The following is a 17,406-nucleotide window of genomic DNA, read 5'->3' on the forward strand; positions in this document are numbered from 1 at the left end:
ATTCTCTACCACAGAAGGCTGTGGAGGCCAAGTCACTGAATATATTTAAGAAGGAGCCAGATATATTTCTAGACACAAAAGGCATCAAGGGGTATGGGGAGAGAGCAGGAATATGGTATTGAGATAGAGGATCAGCCATGATCATATTGAAGGGCCGATTGACCTGCTCCTATTTTCTATGCTTCTATGTTGAAGGAATACAACTAACTGTCTTGATGTAGTTAAAAGATTTGCTGTGATTCATATGCATCAAATCAGAGGGACGGGAATCAATTTCCACTTGCCTTCGCAAAAAAAAAATCTGTTTTATGGTGGTTCAATTAATTGGAATGTGTGTTTTTATAGGTACTTGATCTTCTACCAACCATGCCACCGTTGTCTTTTGAGCCAGCTTCTGAAGAAGCTTATAAAAGCAGTGTATTTTATTCACACTCTGCGACACTTCCAGGTGGGTTCAGAAATGGTGCTGACTACACCATGTAGCAATTCCTCTAATTTGCCTTTTTAATCCATCTGGAAGTAAAATTTCATTTACATCTGTGAGCAGGAATGTTGTTTTTGTACTCTTGTATTTTTGCTATGGAAAAGAATCAAATATTAATTTGCATTTAAAAAAAATTAAGTTTACTGAAAGAACTTTATTTTATTTTTGACTGACTGACTTAGTTTTCATAACCCACATCACATGCTGACCTTTCTATTGCTTGACCACTTTTCAAGTTGCTTGTCCTTTTCCATTTGGAGGTATAGTGTTACTTCAGGTATAGCTATTATCTTTTTAAAGAGAGGCGAGTAATTGATATCCCACCTTGTATATTCCCTGTTCACTAAGGTCCAACTAAATACCACTTTGGCAATTCCACCATCCATTGCCTTTTTCATTGTAGTTTTCCTCCTAATGTTTTTACTACAACTTGATAATGTTGCCTTTTCAGCTAGGATATTTTTAAATCTGCCTTTCCATCTATCTGCTGTTTATCCCTTTTTTTTCCCTCTGTCAAAACCCTGCAATGTATTGCTTTCTTTCTCCTCAACTCCTGGCCTGTAGTGTGTTTCAGCCAGCTTGTTTTCCCATCTTAACTTCTGACTGAGGTAAACACAATTTATTTTTCTTCTTTATGAACAGCATTACTTCCTAAATTCTGTTCTTTTTATTCAGATCTTTCCAGTGATCTCACCTGTTTTTTTCTTCCCTGGAGTGATGTTGGGTAGCTTGGAGCAAGGATAAGTTGAGGCTTGCTGCAGTTTCAGCATAATCTAGTTTATTTTATATAAAGTAATTTAGTGCCTCCATAGTAAATGGAGGTGGAGAAATTCAGGCCTGATCTTCACCTAACATTTTTGTCTGAAAACTATATATGTGGTATTTAAGTAACTACTGTAAAGAACTTTCATGAATGAATAAATAACATGTACATGAAAAACCATGCCTTCATTTGTAATATAAATATTTTAATTACAAAATATATGAAGTACATGAAATTGTATGCAACCGTCTGAGCCCTGTGATGGCAACTGAGAGATCTCTAATTTATTTATTTATTTATATGAAACCATAAACTGACCAATATATAATGATTCTCAAATAAGCTCCTACTCAGTTCCTTTTGGCAGAAGAAAGACCATACACAATTCTGTTGAAAAATAAATTACAAGAGGTGGTGGTCAGCCATTGGTGATGCCACTGTCTAATTGGAACTTAATTGGATCAAGCTTGTTTGACTTGTATCTGAAGTTTTTGAAATGATGTATGCAAGTTTGTCACTGGGGAATACATGAACTCATTCATTGATGTGTCACTCCCTTAATGGCTGCAGTAGGCATTCGGGTCTAGCCAAATAGTCAACTTACCTGACTTAAAATTACTCTTATCCCATTCACCTGAGTGGTACAAATATTAAATATTATTTTCCTTTTGTCTAATGCTTGCAAATAAACTTGCCAGTTTGGTGCTTCTACCTTTTTAGGAACAGACAGGTGTGTGTGTGGTGGGTATCCCACAGGATATCTGGTGCTTTACATTGTGGTGCAAGAGTAATTGCTAAACCTATGGAAGATTTTACTTCATGGTTTGCATAAAGTTTGAAGTTTCAGCAGTGCTTGACTGCTTACTAAAGCTGCCTTTTGCTGTGGACATGAACAGTTGAACAGTAGCCAGGCCCATTTTCTATTTAAATTTTGTATGCGTAAATGACCGAGTAATGTGTACATTTAACATTGCCACTTGGCTCAGTGCTTGCTTACCTGTCATATTTGTTGGAAGCCCTTCAGTCTAGTTTCCTGGGTCGAACAGTGTCTTGGCATTCTTTCCTTCCTTGTTTTGATCCCTCTGTGGCATTCAAATTGGAGGGTATGACATGATTGCTATTACTGAGACATGGCTGCAGGATGGTCAGGATTGGGAACTAAATATACCAGGTTATAAGGTCTACAGGAGAGACAGGGAAAATGGAAGAGGGGGAGGAGTAGCCTTAGAGATTAGAGATGAAATCACTTCAATGATCAAGGAGGATATAACGAGAGGTAAGCAGCCAACAGAAACATTATGGGTTGAATTGAGAAATAGGAAAGGATCTAAGACTATAGTGGGAGTTGTGTATAGGATCCCTGGCAGCAGCTCTGAAGTGCTAGATTGTATAAATGCAGAGATTAGACAAGCGTGTAACAAAGGCATGGTGCTCTTAATGGGGGACTTTAACCTTCACATAGATTGGGAAAAGCAGATTAGCAACTGTCAGAAAAGTAGTGAATTTCTTGTGTGTCTGGGATGGTATTTCACAGCAGTTTGTCCTAGAGGCAACAAGGAGGCAAGCCATACTAGATTTAGTAATGAGTAATGAACCAGATTTAGTTAACAGCTTGACTGTGCGTGATCATCTATCCAATAGCGATCATAACCTGATCGAATTCATGGTAGTGTTTGAAAGGGAAAAAAGTGAATCAGCTGCTAAGATTCTAGACTTGGGTAAGGCCGACTTCAATGGGATGAGACAGAGACTGTCCACAGTAAACTGGGCAAATCTGTTAATGGGTAAAACGACTGATGATCAGTGGGAAATGTTCAAAGAAACATTTAAAGTGATACAGAACCGGTTTATACCCCTGAGGGGCAAGAACTCTACTTGCCAAAAAACAGCCGTGGACAACTAAAGAGGTAAGGGACAGTATAAGACATAAGGAAAGGGCATACAAAAAGGCAAAAAATGGCGCAGATCCTGGTGAATGAGAAAGATACAAAGATCAACAACGGGTCACAAAACGGAGCTACAAAAAGAGAGTATGAAAAGAAACTTGCAAGGCTTATCAAAATCAATGCAAAGAACTTTTATAGTTGTGAGGAAAAAGAGGGTGGTCAGGAGCAGTGTTGGCCCCTTAAAAACTGAAAGTGGGGATAATGTCATTGACAATGGGGAAATGGCGGACATGTTGAACGATTACTTTGCGTCAGTATTTACAGTCGAAAAAGAGGATAGCATGCCGGAAATCCCAAGAAAACTAATTGAATCGGGGACAGGGACTCGATAAAATTAACATAAGTAAAACAACAGTAATGAAGAAAATAATAGCACTAAAGAGTGACAAATGCCCAGGACCAGATGGTTTCCATCCCAGGGTTTTAAAGGAAGTAGGTGAGCACATTGCGGATGCCCTAACTATAATCTTTCAAAGTTCTCTAGATTCAGGAACTGTCCCTCTAGATTGGAAAATTGCACATGTCACTCTGCTTTTTAAGAAAGGAAAGAGTGGGAAACCAGGGAATTATCGACCAGTTAGCCTGACATCTGTTGTGGGGAAAATGCTGGAGTCTATAATTAAGGATAGGATGACTGAACACCTCAAATGTTCAGTAATCACAGAGCCAGTATGGATTTGTGAAAGGTAGGTCGTGCCTGACAAACCTGATTGAATTTTTTGAAGAGTTGACTAAAGTAGTGGACAGGGGAATGTCAATGGATGTTATTTATATGGACTTCCAGAAGGCATTTGATAAGGTCCCACATAAGAGACTGTTAGCTAAGATAGAAGCCCATGGAATCGAGGGAAAAGTACAGACTTGATTAGGAAGTTGGCTGAGCGAAAGGTGACAGAGAGTTGGGATAATGGGAAGGTACTCACATTGGCAGGATGTGACTAGTGGAGTCCCACAGGGATGTGTCTTGGGGCCTCAATTATTCACAATATTTATTAACTACTTAGATGAAGGCATAGAAAGTCTCATATCTAAGTTTGCCGATGACACAAAGATTGGTGGCATTGTAAACAGTGCAGATAAAAACAAAATTACAAAGGGATATTGATAGATTAGGTGAATGGGCAAAACTGTGGCAAATGGAATTCAACGTAGGCAAATGTGAGGTCATCCACTTTGGACCAAAAAAGGTTAGAATATGATACTTTTAAAAAATTTGTTCATGGGATGTGGGCGTCGCTGGCATTTATTGCCCATCCCTAATTGCCTTTGAGAAGGTGGTAGTGAGCTGCCGCCGTAAACCGCTGCAGTCCATGTGGTGAAGGTTCTCCCACAGTGCTGTTAGGGAGTTCCAGGATTTTGACCCATTGACTATGAAGAAACAGCGATATAGTTCCACATTCTAAATGGTAAAAAGTTTAAAAACAGTGGATGTCCAAATGGACCTAGGGGTTCAGGTACATAGATCATTGAAGTGTCATGAACAGGTGCAGAAAATAATCAAGAAGGCTAATGGAAGGCTGGCCTTTATACCTAGAGGACTAGAGTACAAGGGGGCAGAAGTTATGCTGCAACTATACAAAACCCTGGTTAGACCGCACTTGGAGTACTGTGAGCAGTTCTGGGCACCGCACCTACGGAAGGACATATTGGCCTTGGAGGGAGTGCAGCGTAGGTTTACTAGAATGATACCCAAACTTCAAGGGTTAACTTACAAGGAGAGATTACACAAATTAGGGTTGTATTCTCTAGAGTTTTGAAGGTTAAGGGGTGATCTGTTCAAAGTTTAAGATATTAAGGGGAACAGATAGGTTGAAGAGAGAGAAACTATTTCTGCTGGTTGGGGATTCTAGGACTAGGGGGCACAGTCTAAAAATTAGAGCCAGACCTTTCAGGAGTGACATTAGAAAACACTTCTGCACACAAAGGGTGGTAGAAGTTTGGAACTCTCTTCCACAAACAGCAATTGATGCTAGCTCAATTGCTAGTTTTAAATCTGAGATATAGTTTTTTGGCAACCAATGGTATTAAGGGATATGGGCCATAGGCAGGGTTATGGAGTTAAATCACAGATCAGCCATGATCTTATGAAATGGCGGAGCGGGCTCGACTGGCTGAATGGCGTACTCCTGTTCCTATGTTCCAATGCTGTTGATCACGCCAGTTTCGCCTATTGCCTCACTGTCCTTGCTGGATTCCATTCCAGCCTGTCCCAACGCAGCCAAGACATTTCCTGTAGTGATTTCTCCTCATGCTCCAGTCTTTCATTCTTGGTCCCATCATATTCCTCATCTGCATGCTGTTTCTTGTTTACATCAGTAACCATTGCATCAGCAAGCATTGATACATATACTTTTGATACTCAGCTGTACACCTCCACCTCCCTTGACTGTAATGTGCTGTTGGACTGCTTTTTCAACATCAAATAGTGAATGAGCAAGAATTCTATCGAACTTAACATTTGTAAGACCAAAGCCACTTTGTTTGGCTTCTCCAGAAATTGTACTCCACCCCTTGGTTCCATTGCTCTTCCCAGCTGCTAGCTCAGCCTGAACCAGGCGATACTCAACCCTGTCCTGTTTCTCCTTGAGCTGAGCTTCAAATCCCATATTCTGTCTATCTCGCAGGCTACCTATTTCCACTCGTGCAGCATCAGCTTTCTCGGTGTCTCATCACAGGTTATAGCATGGAGGAGGCCATTCGGCCCAATGAGTCCATGCTGGTTCTATGCAAGAGCAATCCAGCTAGTCCCACTCCCCTGCCCTATTCCAGTAGCCCTGCAAATTTTTTTCCTTTTCAAGTACTTATCCAGTTCCCTTTTAAAAACCACGATTGAATTTGCCTCTACCACCCACCCTGGCAGTGCATTCCAGATCATAACCACTCGCTGCATAAAAAAAGTTTTTCCTCATGTCACCTTTGGTTCTTTTGCCAATCACCGTAAATCTATGTACTCTGGTTCTTGATCCTTCTGCCAATGGGGACAGTTTCTCTCTCTATTCTGTCTGGACCCTTCATGATTTTGAATACCTCTATCAAATCTCCCCTCAATCTTCTCTCTTCCAAGGAGAACAACCCCAGCGTCTCCAGTCTAACCACGTAACTCAAGTCTCTTGTCCCTGGAATCATTCTTGTAAATCTAAAGATGTGAAGGCCTTCTCTAAGGCTTTCACATCTTTCCTAAAAGTGCATTGCCCAGAACTGGACACAATACTGCAGTTGTGGTCGAACCAGTGTTCTATAAAGGTTCACCATGACTTCCTTGCTTTTGTACTCTATGCCTCTATTTATAAAGCCCAGGATCCCATATGCTTTTTTAACTGCTTTCTCAACCTGCCCTGCCACTTTCAAGAATTTGTGCACATATACCCCCAGATCTCTCTTCCTGTACCCCTTTTGGAATTTGTTTATATTGCCTCTCCTCGTTCTTCCTACTGAAATGTATCACTTTGCATTTTTCTGTGTTAAATTTCATCTGCCATGTTTCTTCTCCTCCCCCCCCCCCCCCCACCTCCATTTGACCAGCCTATCTATCTTGAAGTCCATCACTATCCTGTTCACTACACTTCCAATTTTTGTGTCATCTGCAAATTTTGAAATTGTGCCTTGTACACCCAAGTCCAAGTCATTAATAGATATCAAGAAAAGCAGTGGTCCTAGTACCGATCCCTGGGGAACTCCACTGTACACTCTCCAGTCCGAAAAACTACCATTCACCACTACTCTCTGCTTCCTGTTACTTAGCCAATTTTGTATCTTTACTGCTACTGCCCCCTTTATTCCATGGGCTTCAATCTTGATGTCAAGCCTGTCATGCAGCACTTTATCAAAAGCCTTTTAAAAGTCCATATACACCACATCAATTGCATTGCCCTCATTGACCATCTCTGTTACCTCATCAAAAAACCCAATGAAGTTAGTTAAACACGATTTGCCATTAACAAATCCGTGCTGGCTTTCCGACTTGTCCAAGTGACTGCTAATTCTGTCCCGGATTATTGTTTCTAAAAGCTTCCCCACCACCGAGGTTAAGCTGACTGGCCTATAGTTGCTGGGTTTATCCTTGCACCCTTTTTTGAACAAGGGTGTAACATTTGCAATTCTCCAATCCTCTGGCATCACCCCCGTATCTAAGGATGTTTGGAAGATTATGGCCAGTACTGTCGCAATTTCCAGCCTTACTTCCCTCAGCAACCTAGGATGCATCTCATCTGGACCGGGTGACTTATCTACTTTAAGTACAGCTAGCTTTTCTAGTACCTCCTTTATCAATTATTAGCCCATGCAGTATCTCAACAGTATCTTCCTTGGTAAAGATAGATGCAAAGTACTCATTCAGTACCTCTGCCATCCCCTCTGCCTCCTTACGTAGATCTCCTTTTTTGGACCCTGATCAGCCCCACCCCTTCTCCTACTTTACTGTTCATATGCCTAAAGAAGACTTTTGGATTCCCTGTTATATTGGCCACCAGTCTATTCTCATACTCTCTCTTTGCCCCTCTTATTTCCGTTTCCACTTGCCCTCTGAACTGTCTATATTCTTCCTGGTTCTCACTTGTGTTATTAACCTGACATCTGTCATATACTCTTTTTCTGCTTCATCTTGGTCTCTATCTCTTTCATCATCCAGGGAGCTCTGGCTTAAGTTGCCCTACCTTTCCCCCTCATGGGACTGTACCTGAACCATCTCCTTAAAGGCTGCCAATCTTTGATTCCAATTTACCTAGGCCAGATCAGTTCTCATCCCACTGAAATTGACCCTCCTCCAGTAGAATATTTTTACTTTACAGTGGTCCGTGTCCTTGTCCATAGCTATTCTAAACCTTATGATACTATGATCGCTGCTCCCTAAACGTTCGCCCACTGACACTTGGCCTGCCTCATTCCCCAGAACCAGGTCTGTTAATGCCTCGTTTCTCGTTGGGCTGGATACGTACTGGTCAAGAAAGTTCTCTTGAACACATTTCAAAAATTCCTCCTCCTCTTTGCCCCTTATATTACTATCCCAGTCTATATTAGGATAGTTGAAATCCGCTGTCATCACAACTCTATGGCTTTGGAACCTCTAATTTCCCTGTAAATTTGTTCCTCTATCTCCTTCTCACTAATTGGTGGCCTACAGAATACACCCAGTGGTGTAATGGCACCTCCTATTGTTTCTTAATTCTAACCAAATAGATTGTCCTTGACCCCTCCAGGACATCCTCTCGCCAGCACTGCAATGTTCTCTTTAATCAATACTGCCACTCCCCCTCCTTTCTTCCCTATCTTTCGTTAGCACCTTGTATCCAGGGATACTTAGTACCCAATCTTGTGCGTGCGTGTGTCTATCCGTCCACTCCACACGCTGAAACCCTCGTAAGTGCCTTTTGTCATCGCTAGGCTCGAGCTCCACAATACACAAACTCCAACTCATTCAGTAACTGCTGCCCATGTTCTTTTCCACGCAGAGTCCCAGTTCCCTTTCTTGGCTATTTGTTTCCCATCACATTTGAGTTAAACATCCTCATTCTGGTTTACAAATTCCTGCACGGTCTCTCCCCTCCCTGTTGCTGCAGCCTCCTTTAACCCAATGTGCTCTTCTAACCCTGACCTTACTTGCATCCCCCACATTCTTCAAACTTGCCACCTCCTCTCTACTATCAGGCATTTTGGCCCTATGTTCTGGAACACTGCCTAAACTTTTCCACCGTGCTACCTCTTTCCCTTCCGCCAGACACACAGCCTTCTCTCACCGTACCTCTTTGACCTTGCTGTAACTCTTCCAGTTACTGCTCAATGTCCATATTCTTCTGCATGTGCTAAATGATATCATGCCTGTTTTCTTGCTCTTTGCAACTAAGCTACCTTTTTTTTAAAACATAGCTTGCCATATTCTAGAGGGGATTAAGCACTGTACTACTATGACAACAATTTGCATTTATAAAGTGCCTTTAACGTAGTAAAACATCCCAAGGCACTTCACAGGAGTGTAATCAAAACAAAATTTGATACTGAGCCACATGAGATATTAGGACCGGTGACCAAAAGCTTGGTCAAAGAGGTAAGTTTAAAGGAGGAGAGAGAGGCAGAGAGATTTACGGAGGGAATTCCAGAGCTTTGGGCCTAGGCAGCTGAAGGCACAGGCCCCAGTGGTGGATCATTTGAAATCGGGGATGCACAAAGGGCCAGAATTGGAGGTGAGCAGAGATCTCGGAGGGTAGTAGGACTGGGGGAGGTTAGAGAGGGAGGGGCCAGGCCATGGAGCGATTTGAACACCAGAATGAGAATTTTAAAATAAATAACCGTTTGTTTGAAATTGGGCTTGAAAAGTTCAGTTTATTTTCTTAGGACGTTTTAGGACATTGTTAATCTGAAGCTAAATTATGTAGACCCACCACAGCATCTTACTTTGCTGTCTTTCATTTCAGTGAAACTCAATGTAGCTAATTTTCCAAAACTCAGTGCTTTTGAACAAAGGGGCTGCGGTTGTGGCACAGCAGGTGATTTAAGGGGTGGACTTGTTCTTGCCATTTGCTTCGATAAGTTTGACATATATTTGGGCCATATCTGAAAGAAGTGAGTTTCTGTGATATGTTTGCATACTTCCTCCCTGTTGGTTGCAGAACAACACTGGTGGAAAGCTGGCTGCAAATTAAATGCTGCCTCAGCAACAGAGTAGAATATGGTTTTTTAAGAAGTTGGATGCAAAGAAGTACAAATTTTAATACTCAAATTTGAAATGAAATCGAATTTCTCTTTTTAATATATATTTATATAAGCACGTGAAAAATGTTTTTGCGGTTCGTTGAATTTGTTACTTCAACTGGAATAGTCTACTGTGCAATGAGCAAGGCTAAGTTTTTTGTTTTTATTTCTGTATTTTTGACAGGGCCGGAAGAGCCATGTACAAGAAGTTCAGAAAGAGATGACAGTGGTATAGGAAGCCTTACAAGAAGCTTTAATGAACCAAGCACATCAAAATTGCAGTGTTCTGGAAGGTACTCACTTTTTTCAATCAAGTTATATCCTTGAATCCAATGAAGATCGTACATCTTGCATGTTCTAGTCAATGTAGCTTTTACCTTGCATTATTATTTTTAACATACAGTTTTAGAACCCAGGTTTTTTAAAAAAAAACAGGATGTGGTCTATATTGGTTGAGTGTTTTGAACCAAATTTATCTTAACATACTTGCATCCCCATGTTGGCCACTTTCCAGTTTTAGTGGCTTATGTTGTATTTTGAGATGGCAGTCTGCACTACACTTTCCCTCAAAACACAGAAAGCAAACTTTTTGATTTAAAAATCCATAGTTCTGAAGCAGTTTCAATTATGTTTTTGTTTACCTTGTCAACTTTTTCTATCGCTTTTCTTATCTGCTCAAAGCATTCAACCCTTATTGGGGTATACTTGTACAGGTGCTGAGTACTATTAGGTACCTTGCCCAAGAAGGCATTATTCACATGTGATGAATACATTTTAAAGGTGGAACCATCAACGTTTAAGATATTTGACCAATGTTAAAGTAAAAGCCACAAATTGAGCAAAATTGTGGGAAGGTTGGTTAACAACAATTGTTTGTTCTCGAGCAATAGTCTTATTTGAATGGATTATCTTAAAAATTATATTAGAAACATGGGGTTTCTCCTTCAATAGTTATTTTTTAATTCATTCACGGGATGTAGGTGTTGCTGGCAAGGCCAGCATTTATGCCCATTCCTAATTCACTTTGAGAAGGTGGTGGTGAGCCACTTTCTTGAAACGCTGCAGTCCATGTGGTGAGGGTGCCTCCACAGTGCTGTTAGGTAGGGAGTTCCAGGATTTTGACCCACCTTCTAGGTGGTAAAGGTTGCGGATTTGGGAGGTGCTGCATTTGGGAAACCTTGGCGAGTTGCTGCAGTGCATCTTGTAAATGGTACACACTGCAGCCATGGTGTGCCGATGGCAGAGGGAGTGAATGTTTATTTAAGGTGGTGGATGAGGTGCCAATCAAGCGGGCTACTTTGTCCTGGATGGTGTCAAGCTTCGAATGTTGTTGGAGCTGCACTCATCCAGGCAAGTGGAGAGTATTCCATCACACTCCTGACTTGTGCCTTGTAGATGGCTTTGGGGAGTCAGGAGATGAGTCACTCGCCACAGAATACCCAGCCTCTGACCTGCTCTTGTAGCCACAGCATTTATGTACCTGGTCCAATTAAGTTTCTGGTCAATGGTGACCCCCAGGATGTTGATGGTGGGGGATTCGGTGATGGTAATGCCGTTGAATGTCAAGGGGAAGTGAATAGACTCTTGTTGGAGTTGGTCATTACCTGGCACTTGTCTGGTGCGAATGTTACTTGCCACTTATCACCAAACCTGGATGTTGTCCAGATCTTACTGTATGCGGGCACGGACTGCACCATTACCTGAGGGGAAAACACTGCAGTCATCAGCAAACATCCCCACTTCTGATCTTATGATAGAGGGAAGGTCATTGATGAAGCAGCTGAAGATGGTTGGGCCATGGATACTTCCCTGAGGAACTCCTCAGTGATGTCCTGGGCTGAGATGATTGGCCTCCAAAAACCACTACCATCTTCCTTTGTGCTAGGTATGACTCCAGCCACTGGAGAGTTTTCCCTCTGATTCCCATTGACTTCAATTTTACTAGGGCTCCTTGATGCCCCACTCGGTCAAATGTTGCATGATGTCAAGAGCAGTGATTCTCGCCTCACCTCGAATTCAGCTCTTTTGTCCATGTTTGGGCCAAGGCTGTAATGAGGTCTGGAGCCGCGTGGTCTTGGTGGAACCCAAACTGCGCATCGGTGAGCAGGTTATTGGTGAGTAAGTGTCGGTTGATAGCACTGTCGACGACACCTTCCGTCCCTTTGCTGATGATTGAGTAGACTGATGGGGCGGTAATTGGATTTGATCTTTTTTGTGGACAGGACGTACCTGGGCAATTTTCCACTGTCTGGTCGATGCCAGTGTTGTAGTTGTACTGGAACAGCTTGGCTAGAGACGGGGCTGGCTCTGGAGCACAAGTCTGCAGCATTACAGTCGGAATGTTGTCAGGCTCATTGCCTTTGTATCCAGTGCACTCTTGATATCACGTGGAGTGAATCGAATTGGCTGAAGACTGGTTTCTGTGATGGTGGGGATCTTGGGAGAAGGCCGAGATAGATCATCCGCTTGGCATTTCTGGCTGAAGATGGTTGCAAATGCTTCATCCTTGTCTTTTGTACTCTCATGCTGGGCTCTGCCATCATTGAGGATGGGGATGTCCACGAGCCTCCTCCTTCCGTTAGTTGTTTAATTGTGCACCACCATTCACAACTGGATGTGGCAGGACTGCAGAGCTTTGATCTGATCCGTTGGTTGTGGGATCACTTGGCTCTGTCTTATAGCATGCTGTTTCTGCTGTTTAGCATGCATGCAGTCCTGAGTTGTAGCTTCACCAGGTTGGCACCTCATTTTTTAAGTACACCTGGTGCTGCTCCTGGCATGCTCTTCTACACTCCTCGTTGAACCAGGGTTGATCCCCTGGCTTGATGGTAATGGTAGAGTGAGGGATATGCCGGGCCATGAGGTTACAGATTGTGGTGGAATATAATTCTACTGCTGATGGCCCACAGCGCCTCATGGATGCTCAGTTTTGAGCTGCTGGATCTGTTCTGAATCTCTCATTTTAGTATGGTGGTAGTGCCGCACAACATGATGGACTGCGTCCTCAGTGCGAAGACGGGACTTTGTCTCCGCAAGGAACGTCCAGTAGTCACTCCTACCAATACTGTCATGGACAGATGCATCTGCGACAGGTAGATTGGTGAGGACGAGGTCAAGTAGGTTTTTCCCCTCTGGTTCTCTCACCACCTGCCCCAGGCCCAGTCTGGCAGCTATGTCCTTTAGGACTCGACCAGCTTAGTCAGTAGTAGTGCTATTGAGCCACTCTTGGTGGACATTGAAGTCCCCCACCCAGAGTACATTCTATGCCCTTGCTACCCTCAGTGCTTCCTCCAAGTGGTGCTCAACATGGAGGAGTACTGATTCATCATCCGAGGGAGGGCGGTAGTTGGTAACCAGGTGGTTTCTTTGCCCGTGTTTGATCTGATGCCATGAGACTTCATGGTGTCCGGACCCTATATTGAGGACTTGCAGGGCCGCACCCTCCTGACTGTATACCACTGTGCCGCCACCTCTGGTGGGTCTGTCCTGCCGGTGGGACATGACATTTCTGGCCTCCTTATCTAAGGAAGGATATACTCGCCTTAGAGGCGGTGCAACGAAGGTTCACTAGATTAATTCCTGGGATGAGAGGGTTGTCCTATGTGGAGAGGTTGAGTAGGATGGGCCTATACTCTCGAGTTTAGAAGAATGAGAGGTGATCTCATTGAAACATATAAGATTCTGAAGGGGCTTGACAGGGTAGATACTGAGGCTGTTTCCCTGGCTGGAGAGTTTAGAACTAGGGGGCATAGTCTCAGGATAAGGGGCCGGCCATTTAAGACTGAGATGAGGAGGAATTCTTTCTCTGAGGGTTGTGAATCTTTGGAATTCTCTACCCCAGAGGGTTGTGGATGCTTAGTCATCGAGTATATTCAAGGCTGAGAGATTTTTGGACTCGGGGAATCCAGGGATATGGGGATCGGGTAGGAAAGTGGAATTGAGGTTGAAGATCAGCCGTTATCTATTAATCTGAATAGCTTGAGGGGTTGTATGGCCTACTCTTGCTCCTATTTCTTATGTTCTTATGGTATACCAGGGATGGTGATGGAGGAGACTGGGGTTTTGGCTGAAAGCCATACACTCAGAATCCTACCTACGTCCAGCTGTTGCTTGACTAGTCTGTGGGACAGCTCTCAAATTTGGCACAAGTCCCCAGATGTTAGTGAGGAGGACTTTGCAGGGTCGACTGGGCTTAGTTTGCCTTTGTCATGCCGGGTGGTCCATCTGGTTTTATTATACTTTTTGTAGCGGGATTGTACAATTGAGTGGCTTGCTAAGGCTGTTAAGAATCAACCACATTGTTGTGGTCTGGAGCCTCATATAGGCCAGACAGGGTAAGGACGGCAGGTTTCCTTCCCTAAATTTACATGAACTTGCTACCTTTTTATAATCAGATTGTTTTTTTTTGTTCAACTAACTGACCCAAATCTATGCATATATATTTGTGGAGTTCTTGCACTGTTAATTTTTGTGCGTGGTAACTTTATTTTATTTTCTATTTTTAATAAAGTGCAGCTCTGGAAAAGCCACTCTTCCCGGTATCTTTTCATTATTTTGGTTTATTTGGTGCATTGACTGATTTCATATTTTGGGTGCAGCTTTCTGACTCAATTCTAAGTTTTGAAAACGTTATAAACCACGCAACAAAGACTGTTAGCATTGCAGATTTTCATCAGATTAACAACTGTACTGGAATGAGTATGGGTGGATGCAGAATGCAATTTATTGAAAAATACTTATGCTAAATACAGCAACATTGAGGCTACCCTGCAATAAGTTGTATAGAAACTTAGTGGAACTAAGCAATGTTTTTATCAATCACCCACCTTAGACCTGGGGGAAAAATATGATGGGCTAATTAGGCTTTGTCGTGCTTAAATTTAACATTCTGAAAAATACTTTTTTTTACTTCAAATTGTAATGTGTGCATTCCCTTTTTTTAAAAAAACGTTATCTCCAAAAATGTGAATTTTATATCCTCACAACCAGGTAATCTCCTGGGAGGCTGATACACAGCTAGAGCCAAATTATCTCTAGTTGCCACCAATATCTCCCTAGAATAAAATTAGCCTTTCGATGACCGAGCCGACTTGAGAGAAATCGGAGCGGACAGATACGGGGCAAACAAAAGATTAAGTGTGTGGCACAATGAACATTGCATAAATATTCTGTTCTCAGTAAATCAACTAATGAAATAATTGTGTACACAAAATAATGCTTCAATAATAAGTGCAGCTGTTTAAAAGTTACATTGCTATTAAAATGTTCATTTTTAGATAATTGATTGGGGGTGGGAGAGATGAGTAAGATTTCTGCTGGGAGTGGAGAAACTGAATGGCCACTATCTCGGCTGCTGTTCTTGATGAAAAGATTGAGAGAAGGCAATAGGCCAGAAAGAGGGGTTAGGTGGATTGCAAAGACAGATAGGACAAGGGCTAAAATGCACAAGGGGAGCCATAATCACAAAAAGTGGAAGCAGCGGAAGAACTTTGCACTTTGTTAAGCCCGGAATTCATTTGAGGTGGGGGTGTAGGTAGATGAAGTTGAGGCCCTTGCTGAAGACATCATTCTGGATCGGAGGGAATGGTGAAAATCTGGCTAGAGGTGAAGTTAGGAGGTATTCAATCAGAGGAATTAGAAAGTAGACGGCGTCGAAGAGTTGTGTGCATTTCTGGCCCTTGTTACCTGAAAGGAAGAAAAAAGTTTTTGGTTGAACAGCACAATGAAATGGAACTGAGGACCAGGACAGCTCTAAGATTAAGCGAGTCAGTGCTGCTGAAGAGAGAGTTCGCGGGCATGCATGTGGCGACACACAGTAGAGAAGAGTGGATTTACTGAAATGGTGAGAGCAATGGTTAGAAGAGAGTTGAATATCAGATATCATAGGTAGATGCAAAGTGAGGGGTGAAATTTGAGCTGGAATCCAGGTGGAATGAGTTAGAGATAGGTACTGAAGAGAGAGATCCCTGTTAATTTTGCTAACTTTCCCAATGTGCTGTAAGCTTGAACATTAGCAGTTTATTTTCATTTAATTTAAATTTTGATTTTTGTCTTCAGTTAAGGTTCAATTCAACCTTAAAGCTAGGAGTGGAACTATTCCCTTACTTCAAGCTTTTGATCTTGCAGGTTCAACACTCTAGTTAGAGATCCAACTGAGGAGACAAGTTGCTCACCTCTTAGAGAGGTAAGATACCATTTCATATTACATTTGCGAAGGATACAGTGATGGCTAAAATCAGTTGCATTATGTTCATGCATTAGAATAATGTCTGGACATCTTTATAGTTGCCAGTACTGAACCCAATATAAAAATGTTTTTATTCTCAGGAATCAATTGAAATGCCATTGGTAAATAGGCACCCTCTTGAAAGTAGGTTGCAGACTCCATGTGCGAATAAGATGGGAAGACAACAAAAGGATAAAGCTCAAAGTCCAACACTTCTGAATAAACCTAAAGAAAGCCTCTTTAAGAAAAGAGAAGAACCACTTCAAAAGGCTGTTGACCAGTTGGCAGAAGAGGTTAGTAAACATCCCTTTTTATATCATAGAACCATACAGCATAGAAGTAGGCCTTTTGGCCCATTGTGTTTGCTGGCTCTTTCAAGAGCTATCCAATTAACCCCACTCCTGATCTTTCCCCATACCCCTGCAATTTGTTCCCTTTCCAAGTATATATTCAATTCCTTTTGCCAGTTACTATTGAATCTGCTTCCATCACCCATTCAGGCAGTGCATTCTAGATCATCATAACTTGCTGCATTAAAAAGTTTCGCCTCATCTATCCCCTGGCTTTTTTGCCAATTATCTTAAATCTGTGGCCTCTGGTTATGGACTGTTCTGCCAGTGGAAACCATTTCTCCCTATCTACTCTTACCAAAACGCTTCAGAATGTTGAATATCTCTATTAAATCTCCCCTTTAATCTTCTCTTGCTCAAAGGAGAACAATCCCAGCTTCTCTAGTCTCTCCACATAACTGAAGTCCCTGGTACCATTCTGGTAAATCTCTAAGGCCTTGACAGCCTCGCTAAAGTGTAGTGCCCACAATTGGACACAATACTCTAGCTGAGGCCTAACCAGTGATTTACAAAGGCTTACCATAATTTCCTTATTTGTACTATGTGCCTCCATTTATAAAGCCAAGGATCCATATACTTTTTTAACAGCCGTACCAACTTCCTTCAAAGATTTGTAGATGTGAACCCTCAGGTCTCTGCTCCTGCACCCTCATTAAATTTGTACCATCTAGTTTATATTTCCTCTCTTCATTTTTCCTTCCAAAATACATCACTTTGCACTTGTGTTAAATTTCATTTGCCATGTGTCTGCCCATTGCACTAGTCTGTCTCTGTCCTCCTGAAATCTGCTACTATCTTCCTCACTGTTTACTACATTTCCAAACTGTGTCTCCTGCAAACTTTGAAATTATGCCCAAGTCCAAGTCATTAATATATATCAAAGAGCAATGGTCGCAATACCAACCCCTGGGGAACACCACTATATATTTCTCTCCAGTCTGGGAAATACAATT

General features: G+C 42.2%; 1 protein-coding gene, 1 long non-coding RNA gene and 1 other non-coding gene across 6 annotated transcripts in view; 2 read left to right on the forward strand and 1 right to left on the reverse strand.

The window, feature by feature from the left end:
* LOC137321180 (uncharacterized) overlaps nt 1-10,278 on the reverse strand; it is a 64,750-nt gene extending 54,472 nt beyond the window's left edge. Inside the window, exons 1-2 of the long non-coding RNA XR_010962729.1 lie at nt 10,179-10,278; nt 2,245-2,329 (exon numbers count right to left, since the gene is read on the reverse strand). This is a non-coding gene — a long non-coding RNA (uncharacterized lncRNA). The remainder of the gene's footprint in view (nt 1-2,244; nt 2,330-10,178) is intronic.
* Nucleotides 1-17,406, forward strand: part of haus6 (HAUS augmin-like complex, subunit 6) — a 114,818-nt gene that overhangs the window by 64,122 nt on the left and 33,290 nt on the right. For all 4 annotated transcript variants that reach the window (XM_067983456.1, XM_067983454.1, XM_067983453.1 and 1 more), the window contains 4 exons: nt 346-448; nt 10,062-10,170; nt 16,004-16,061; nt 16,205-16,396. In XM_067983456.1, the coding sequence (XP_067839557.1) occupies nt 346-448; nt 10,062-10,170; nt 16,004-16,061; nt 16,205-16,396 (462 nt within the window). The remainder of the gene's footprint in view (nt 1-345; nt 449-10,061; nt 10,171-16,003; nt 16,062-16,204; nt 16,397-17,406) is intronic.
* Nucleotides 14,876-15,007, forward strand: LOC137321308 (small Cajal body-specific RNA 8). The gene has a single exon (XR_010962776.1). It is a non-coding gene; the product is annotated as a small Cajal body-specific RNA 8 (non-coding RNA).

This window comes from Heptranchias perlo, chromosome 4 (genome assembly GCF_035084215.1).
Source record: "Heptranchias perlo isolate sHepPer1 chromosome 4, sHepPer1.hap1, whole genome shotgun sequence".
NCBI classification, from domain to species: domain Eukaryota; kingdom Metazoa; phylum Chordata; class Chondrichthyes; order Hexanchiformes; family Hexanchidae; genus Heptranchias; species Heptranchias perlo.